A 9681-nucleotide genomic window follows, 5' to 3' on the forward strand; every position below is an offset into this window, starting at 1 on the left:
TCTCAGAACGGAAGCGACTTTCAAATTGAGCCAGGCAGCAGAGGCGCATTGTCCCCTTAATGAAAAACGCGAAAGTCAATAGACTTTTCGTGGCTTGTGGTCATTCTGGAGACAAAAGTTAAGCAACACCAGCACTCAGCTGAGCTTTCACTCACTTAGGAAGCTTCTGGTAGGTCTATTTTTGAACAGATGACAACAGATGGCAAGGTATGTGTGTCTCTGCGTGTGCGTGTTGGTGTAATGAGAGGGTGGCCAGCATGCACACGTCGGCTGCAGTCACTCACTCCCCTGCATACTTCATGCTTTTGAGTTACACACATTATTACGTCACCAACCTGAAGTAATCCCACGGCAATTATCACACGACCACATGCCATTGAGAGATGCTTGATTTGTTTTTCCAAGCTGTGCTCTAAATATAGTACTGGGTTAGATTCTTCAGTAAGAGAGCGATTCAAGTTGTGCGACAACTGACACAAGCAAATTTGTGGAGAAGTATTTGGAATATGTGCTCGTATAAGATGACAAATCTTAATTGGGGAACTAGTGGATTCTTCAGATGTGAGTGACTTGGGGCTGACTTCGTTTTCTTTTGGCGGCTTATTCCATTTCCATGCAGCATAACACCCAAAGGCTGCTTCACCATGTTTTCAATGAAACCTGGTCTCCACCAATTGACCCGATGGAAAAACAGTTTGACAACCACTGACACAAGGCAAAGAAGAAATCAGTTGCCAGCCATTCGCAGGGAATAGACAAGCAATTATTCACATGTAAATTCACACCAATTTAGAGTCAATTAACGTGAATGTTAAATAATATTTTGGGAGTGTGGGAGTGCTTGTTTGTCTTTAAGTGCCATGCGATGTGTGACTAGTCCCCCGAAGTTATCTAGGATAGGCAGTGGTATCGATTCATGAGGACCGATAGAGAATCCTTTACGTGTACATCAGATGGGTGAGTTGGTTTGAACGCGTCTGTTGGGGCTGCCCGACTCTAAATCTGGATTATCATGCCAAGCGGCCACGCTTTTCATAATCAGTTGGTGAGCTGCGATTCTCGGCAGCGCATGACACATCTGGATACGGGCACGTTGGCTTAAAGAGGAGGTGTGTGTGTGTCAGAGTGCATGAGAACGAGACCGAGAGAGATGGTGGAGGAGAGTGTGTTCACGCAGGCTCCTCCTTACCCCGCTGCTGTCCTTGCACACGCAAATGGAAAGATGGACTTCTCTGAAGACCATTGTGGCCGTCCCGTTGATCCCCACGCGGGTGAGTAAACTCCGTGCATGTTCCTGCGTGTGTTTGTTTTGCAGATCATCTCTCAGCACAGCAAACAAGTGCAATATAATCCAGAGTTGAGGCTGAATGGTCGACTCAGTAAGATTTAATCTTTTTTTGTTTGTTTGTTTTTGCATATTGTTGTCATTCGCGGCAACTTATGTCATGAGAGCTTTGAATCGAGGCACTGCACCAAATTATTCTGCACATGTAGTGTATGATGACTTCTCAAATTGGAGGGTTATTTATTTTGTGCGTTTATAGTTCATGGTTGTCATCACGGTTCAAGTTTTACATTTCAAATTGCAGGGAATTCTTGGCAAATTCATTTTTAACATCCCCCCAGGTTTGTTGTATTTTATCCAATGCAGATGCCTAGTTTTCAAAAGGGAAAAAAAAGCGCTTTAAGGCTATTTTCATTCAAAATGCCATTTGATGTATTTGTATTGTATTGGTAACTGATTATGAGTGCACAACAAATTAAATGAACCAACGTCTCAAACGCGATCCATCATCAAACCGTTTCGTGACCTCCTTTGCCCCGCGCAAAGTCTGTCCCAACGTAAGCATGAGATGAGCTAGCTTGGAAAACCACACTGCCAAATGTTGGCTTATCTATAAGCCATGCCAGTGTGATTTGTCAGATTTCACAGCTAAACCCTAAATTCATGTTAATCGGAGATTGTGACTGTCTGATGAGGTGAACCTCAACTTTACCTTACCGACTCAAATGGCAGTCGTGCTTATTGTGATTGAGACTATGGCGGTGTGTATTTATAATAAGAACAACAAAAATCTGTTCACAATCTGTTGACATCTATTAAGGTTTATGTTGCTGACTTATTAATGTCCCCTTAAATTGGTTTGAGCAGCTTTGGACTAGATGCTAACGATAACTAGCATCATGCTAATTTGTCAGTGACTTCGTAGCATCAAATTCATTCATATGCTAACTTTTTCCCGCTAATCGCTAAATTGATCGGTGCTATACTGAAACATCGGACAATTTGTCTTCTGCGGCCCGGACATCCCTGAATGTTTGTCAGTGACTTTGTAGCATCAAATTAATTCATATGCTAACTTTTTCCTGCTAATCGCTTGATTGGTGCTATATTGAAACATCAGACAATTTGTCTTCTGCGGCCCGGACATCCCTGAATAAAATGTCACCGGAATCCACGAAAGGTGAACTTCTAATCAGATAGTCTTGCCGTTCTTTGCGTGCCCATCACAAGAAATGTGAACACCGCAGCATCCGTCTGGTGCCCCCCAACACCTCCCACCCCGTGTGAAAATCTATAATGAAGGACTAATGTCTGCATGTGTCTCTCTGAGGTTTTATCTCTCCGCCGTGCATTTTGGGTGCGAGCAGATTAGTCACAATCCACCATCTGCTGTGGAATTGGTTGAGATCGTGCCACACAGACCTGTAATATTGTTACATAAATCTGATTGGTCCGAAGAAGGTTTTAACCCGTATGAAGAGCAAGGCTATGAAAATGAAAGTCCAAGCTCAGCCTATTTGGCAATACTGATTAGAGCCTCTTAGGTTGTATGAGGATGACTGATTTCGTTCTGTGTTCTTCGCAGCTTGCACTTTTCAACCCTTGGTTACATAACAAAGTAAAAAAGACATCAGAGGTAGTTTCTTAATGATGCACAACCTCTCAATTGTGTCCTTATTCTCACGGATAATGAAAGTCGGTCCATTTTCAGTTTCTGTCGGTGTCCCTGTCCAAATATTGTGTGTCTGGTGATGTCACCAATGCATGCACAAACTTCACATCCAATCAAACCCCCCAAAAGATATGATATCCAAGCCACACTTGCTCTTATTTATTCAGCATTTGGGCTTGAGAGCTTGTCTGGTCTATTTTTGCCTGTCTCCAAAACACACTCAGATGTGGAGCAACAGCTTTGGGAGAGGCGCTGACTTGGCACCGATTCACTCACTCGACTCAAGCGCACAAGGCGAATTCACATTTCAGAGCGCACGTCATGCTCACACACTAATACCTAATTGGCAGGATGCGAGCAGTTTTTCGTACAAATGAGGCAGAAGCACAGAATGCATGCCTCCTGTTATTCCTTGTCTGATTTTATTTGTTTTGCCTCAGGGGTTCAATCGCAATTCTTTTCTTTCAGTGACTCTTAGGTGCCTCGGCCGTGTGATGTAGTCACGAAATGGCAGAGAGCGGAAACAATTGGGCGCAAGGATGTGAAAAGGATGCAAGAGGAGACGGCGGACCTCACTCGGATGCCCGCAGCCCAGATGTTGTCCCAAACTCGCTTGGGACTAAGCGGCATCTCCCGCGGGGGATTGTTATCCAGCTGACAGGAACGGAGGGAGAATGGAGCAGCTTGGATGAGAGTGAGCTCATCTTCTCGCTGGATCACGATGAGTACTACGCCTCGGTGTCTCATTCGAGTCAGAAGCACATCACCGGTGACGATGACAAAGGATCGCAGTCCCAAGCGTTCCATGTCCCGCTTTCACCCTCGTCTCCTGGTTCTTTGGGTAATTGCTCCGCCGCGAGCCCCGCCTTCCTCTCCCCAGGCCCTTCCTCGCCCACTCATCGGCCCTTGGCCAGTCTGGTAAAGTCGCTTTCCACAGAGCTGGAGCTGAGAGAAAATTCCGCCCTCAGGCCAAAACCTCTTCTCAGCCTCGTGAAGTCAATTTCCACCGAGCTCTCTCGTTCGGAGCCGGAGGTGTCGCAGTCCAAATCGGACTCGCGCCTCAACCTCCACCTGTTGAAGCAGCTGACGCAGCCCAAGAACCGAAGCGCCGGGGACTCTCGGACAGCACCCCCATCTCCCAGCGCGCTCTCTCCAAGCGGAGAGGGTCATAAAGGCGGTTTCTTTAAAATGGAACTCGAGGATACCAAAAGGAAACTCTCAGAGGCGGTCCATGAGCCGTTCAGCAGTATGTTCAACAAGATCAGGAGAGAAGATAGCACAGGCAGCCCCAAACACACGTGTAAGACCACCCAGGTCATTTCTAGAGGTTCGGGCCGGGAAGCGAGCACTGACGCGGGGGTCTCGGAATCTCCAGTGAGAAGTGGCGGCAGGACAGATGGCGATTTTTTCCACTGGCCTTCGGTTAGATATGCCGGGAGAAGCCCCCGCAGCACCTGTCCAGTGCATCACTGCAAACATCTCACCGATGAAGAGCAAGGATTTTATTCCGACGGAGACGCGGTGCAGGTTTTTTCCATCGATACTCACCAGCAAGCCGGGAAAGCGTCACAGGTCGCATCTTGTAGGACGTCTCCACTCCACACAAGCAATCCTCCACCGTGCTTGAGTTTATTCTGTGTGGCAATAATCTCCTACGGTTATTTTACCCTACCGCTGAATCCGTATTTCTCCGGCCTGGCTCTCGGGGTGGCAATGGGTTTCTTGCTCGGACTCTTGCTGATTCGAATGGGCTCTTCCAGGTCCTTCTGTTCAGCTTTTCCAAGCAAACCGCTTCTGGGAGAGGGGATTTGGAAAGGTTGCTCCATTGAGCCTGACACCATCAAGGTAAAATCATTTTGCACGCCGTGGAATTCTCAAGTTGAAATTAGTCAGTTCAAGGATGCCGTTTGACCTCCGGGCATCTATTTTCTAGGGTTGGATGAATGAGATTCATGATTACGGCCCAGAGACGTATCACTCAGCACAGGCAAATTCCGTGTTTGCCACGCTGGAGGGATCCCGTCTCCGACTCGACACCCCCCAATCTAACATCAGCCGCAGGGCCGCATGCGACGAGAAAATCAACGAGTTCACTTTCACAAAGACGCGCACATACCAGCTGGAACAAAGCAAAGTAGGAGTACTATTTAAACGGTTTGTGCATAAAACAGAAGGTTAAACGTTTCCCTTTTTGTGTCTTTTATGAATCCCGAGAGGGACGCAAATACCTGTTATATTTTTTTTTAATATGAATGACTCCAAGAGCCATTTTACTCAAGCACCACAGATGGAATGCTAAATGATGCATCTGGGAATGACGGCGTTCAATCCAACAGATGTTGCGGGTGTTGCGTAATTCATCTCGGGCCAAAGAGTTTGGCTTGGAGAAAGACGAGCATGACCGTTTTTGAATACGTTAATGTTAGCATGACCTTCACATTTATTTGACATCCTTCCATTGACTGGGATATAGGACACAAACATGTTCAAAAACGGATGAAAGTAATAACCTCTAACCACTTGATGGCTAAATAAAATGTTTGTGTGTCCCTCAAAGGTATTCTTACTGCCATCTGTGTTGGCTCGTAAGCGACTATGGAACCCCAAATATCCAATCTGCATCCAGCTGGCCAGTGGAGTAAACTCCCAGGAGGAGGTTGGACGACGGTCGGAGGAGAGTCGGGAAGTGGAGGAGCAGCCAAAAACTGCACCCGCTAGCTCATTTCAACGTTTGCCAGAGTCCGCCCGTGACCCAGCCACAACTCTTTACCTCTTTGGGCGCACGGGGAGAGAAAAAGAGGAGTGGTTTCATCATTTCTTGCTAGCATCCACGGACACAGAGAGAGAAAAGGACCGGGACAAGCCAAGGTCTTCCAGATGTGCGCCTCGATCGGGTAGGAGAATTATAGATGATGCATTAGTGATGACAAGGCCTCTAGATAAGGCATCGATGTAGAGAATATATATATATATATATGTGTGTGTGGATTATGGATTACATGCTCCAGTTCTTTGCATGTCAAAGTTAATCCTATTTGTGAGAACATTACGGATCTCACACACAGACACCGGGAAACAACTGTAGTGTTTGTGTTATGTTGTCAGTGTCTCAAGAGTGCTTAACGTAGTTATAGAATACAGTTGTACATATCTAAAATGATTTTTTTTTTTTTTATTACCGGTAATACATGAAAAAACAAGAACAGATACAGTTTCATTAAGACAAGTGGAAAGAGAATTGCAATAGGCAAGACGTGAAGAGCCACAGACATGAAAGATAATTTCTAGTTCAGAATGAAATGACATGACAAGTTAATTTAGAAATGGAGGATGCGGTAGAATGCAAAAAGAATGAGCCCTAAGTCGGACTCTTGCGGAGCACCGCAAGAAAGTTCGACGAATAAATCATGTCTCCTCGTGTCACACCAGCCACTTCTGGAATGGTAAAATGATGTTTATCCTCCTGTGATGGTTTGAACTTCATCAGCATGAGCCAAATAATTCTTTTAGGTTGGAAAAAAAAAGAGATTATTATTGTCTGCTTTATTTTATTTTTACAGCAAAAATATCGCACACCTCCCTCCACTTCACTACACATGCCACAACCGCTATTTTTTTGCTAACTACATAATACGTCCATTTCCCTGCAGGTGACCCAGTACTGTCGCAGGCTATCAGCGGCCAAAGCGATAACCCGGCCAGCAGAGGCTCCAGCAGAGTGGGCAGCAGTGAAGACGACGGACCCTCCGTGCCTGCAGTTTCTCTCAGTCAGACCTCCTCCAGTAGCAGCACCGCCAGGGGCCTTTCACTGCTTGACTACCCCGGCTACATGTCTCGTCTTCTGGCTACAGAAGACTTGCTCCCGCTCTCCAGCCCTGGAGTCGGCAGTACACAGACAAGCCCCAGCCTCAAAGGAAACGTAAGTCATGCTGAAATTGAAGAGGAGCGCTCATGCGGGTCCCTTTGACATGCTTGCCGAGAGTCACTTGTAGATTTTCTACTTCCACAGTGCACCTGTGATCTGGTGGATGACTCTGGGACCAGTTCGACTTTATGGGTGAACGCTCTGATTGGGCGCATCTTTTGGGACTTCCTGAGAGAGAAGTCCTGGGCCGACGCGGTTTCCCACAAGATCCAGAAGAAGCTCAGCAAAATCAAAGTAATTTGGTGTCGTCTGAATGTACTGTTGTGGATGTTCTTTCATCTTCTTTTCATCTTCCTTGAGCGTACGATTAACAGATGTCAATGCTTGTGCAGTACAAAGACACATTTTAATTTCTGTCCTAAGTGATGTCTCTTTTGACAGTTGCCTTATTTTATGAATGAACTGACCCTGACTGAGCTGGATATGGGCTGTTCCATCCCAAAAATCATATCTACCTCCCGACCAGAAGTAAACCACAGAGGTGAGCATCGACACTGCAAAATAACACGTGCATCTAGGGTGTTGTGTAGGCCAAAAATAACATCTACCTCTCACACGCATGCACACACAGACAAAATAAAAACACTGTCAAACACAATACCTCCCACATTCACCCAAAAACTTTTTTGTGAGAGTTTGTTAGGTTGGTGTGAGTTTTATTGTTGAGACTGAGAGTTGTTTTGTGTGTGCCCAAGAAAGTTTGTCATACATGAGAAAATTTTTGCCTGAATTTTTTTTTTTCTGATGGGTGTGAGAATTTTTTTTACAATGCATGTGATTTTTTTTTCATGTGTTTAAGAGCTTGTTTTTTTTAGCACCCAACACTGACAAGGAGACGTGAAAATGTTTGGCTTCGAAATTTTGCTTGTTCTGCTGCCACGGTGCTACAAATTCAGCCCGTTATTTTTTGTTTTTTTTGGGGGGGGGTTCCACATATGCAGATGTGTTGCACCCACAGCATAATTCCTTGAAGTCTGTCGTGAGTATTCAAAGCTTTATAATCACAATGAAAGCTGTTTAGTGTGCCCAGATTCAGTTTGAGAGGGGATTTGTCTTACTCGGGGTGTTCTGGCGCTGACCCCTCTGTGCGACCCACTTTGCAGGCCTGTGGGTGGAGCTGCAGCTGGCCTACAATGGCACCCTACAGATGACCCTGCAGACCAAATTCAACTTGTCCAAACTGGGGAAAGACGGCGGCCAGGTCACCGATTGGTTGACTGAACCTGGAAACTCACAGTTAGTAATTACATTTTATGGACATACCTTATAGGCTGTGGTTACATTTCCTTTACTGCTTCATCTCACAAATATCCAAAGTCTTGAATCAGCACATCATGTTTTTGGATAAAAACCTTTACATGGGAAGGTCAAACGCTGGACCTCAGAACTGCGAGGCAGATGTGCTCACCACTCTTGCACCGTGTCGCTCGGATTAAATTCAATTTACGTAAATCTAAAGTGAACCCCAGTGTTGTCTGACTTGCGAAAAATCAGTTATTTTTCGTTATTCTGGTATAGTTTGTGCTAAAGAAATGGGAAAAAAAACGATTTTAGGGTTGGTTTTTTTTTGTTTTTTTGCTGGTGCGACATTGACTTGCGTCAACCACTCAATATAGCAGCAAGTGAGAAATCTCACCCCTCAGCTGTAAGCTGCACTGATATAGCACAAGGCACACTGTCACACAAGCTCCTTCGTGGATTAAAAGTCCAGCCTGAGTTCGACATCCTCCGCAGTCACCGAGGCCGTTTTAAGTCTCTCCCTGCAAACTAGACACTTCCACTTGTGCTTTTCAGCACTCCCGTCAAACAACTTCGCATATTCAGTCTTCAGTTAGGATAATTTAGTGTCTTTTTTTTTTTTATATATTTTTTCTTTTTATTGCCTTTCTAGCTGCAGACCCATTCTAAGTGTGCTGGCGGACAGTGACGAGGAGTCCTCCAGTGCCGGTTCATCTGATGAGGAAGAGTTTCTCCTGGCTGAGCCTCAGGGCCCCACTGGGGAAAAGGGCCCGTCATCAGCAACGGATGGGTACATGCAAATATGATCCACCAGGACAGAGTGCAACTGGAACATAAACTCGAGCAATTTCATTCACTGTTCAGAATCGCCTCTTTTTCTTTTGAGCAGGGCATTCAAAGTGCTAAATTTGGCCACACTAATACTTCCCTCCCCCTCTGTTAATCGTGTTTTACAGGACAGGGGGCGGGAGGACTGGAAGGAAGATTTTGAGATTTGTGGACAAAATCGCTAAATCCAAATATTTCCAGAAGGCAACGGAGAATGAGTTCATCAAGAAGAAGTTTGAAGAGATGTCAAACACGCCGCTGCTGCTCACAGTGGAGGTTCAAGAGCTGTCAGGGTCCCTGGTTGTCAATATTCCGCCGCCCCCTACTGACAGGATATGGTGAGGCATATGTGAAACTCGGAATCCAATGCATGTGTAGCGTTCGGGAAGAGGACGATGAAAAAGAGATTATCCTCCCCAGGATCCTATTCCAGCTGTAGGCGGGATACACCCTGAACTGGTAGCCAGCCAATCGCAGGGCACACATAGACGAACAACCATTTGCGCTCACAACTCACGCCCCAAGGGACAATTTAGAGTGTTCCATTAACCTGCCATGCATGTTTTTGGAATGTGGGAGGAAACCGGAGTACCCGTAGAAAACCCACGTGGGCACAGGGAGAACATGCAAACTCCACACGGGAAGGCCGGAGCCGGAATAGAACCCTGCACCATGCATGAAATGAATCTGTGGCTTGATTAAAACCACAGTTGTGCTTTTTTTTTTTTTTTT

The 9681-nt window shown here is 45.8% G+C and overlaps 1 protein-coding gene across 2 annotated transcripts in view; it reads left to right on the top strand.

The window, feature by feature from the left end:
* The first annotated feature begins 897 nt into the window (after positions 1-897).
* The window catches only part of tex2l (testis expressed 2, like), a 9961-nt gene continuing 1177 nt past the window's right edge, over positions 898-9681 (top strand). The window contains exons 1-11 of one of the 2 annotated variants that reach the window (XM_019856962.1): positions 898-957; positions 1043-1271; positions 3426-4802; positions 4891-5091; positions 5515-5851; positions 6608-6876; positions 6967-7116; positions 7264-7363; positions 7986-8118; positions 8774-8911; positions 9078-9287. In XM_019856962.1, the coding sequence (XP_019712521.1) occupies positions 3465-4802; positions 4891-5091; positions 5515-5851; positions 6608-6876; positions 6967-7116; positions 7264-7363; positions 7986-8118; positions 8774-8911; positions 9078-9287 (2876 nt within the window). In that variant the 5' untranslated portion in view covers positions 898-957; positions 1043-1271; positions 3426-3464. Of the gene's footprint in view, positions 958-1042; positions 1272-3425; positions 4803-4890; positions 5092-5514; positions 5852-6607; positions 6877-6966; positions 7117-7263; positions 7364-7985; positions 8119-8773; positions 8912-9077; positions 9288-9681 lie in introns of those variants that run through there. The other variant, XM_019856971.1, reaches the window with a different exon arrangement.

The sequence above is a fragment of the Hippocampus comes genome, unplaced genomic scaffold, assembly GCF_001891065.2.
Source record: "Hippocampus comes isolate QL1 unplaced genomic scaffold, H_comes_QL1_v1.1 scaffold17, whole genome shotgun sequence".
Taxonomy (NCBI): Eukaryota; Metazoa; Chordata; class Actinopteri; order Syngnathiformes; family Syngnathidae; genus Hippocampus; species Hippocampus comes.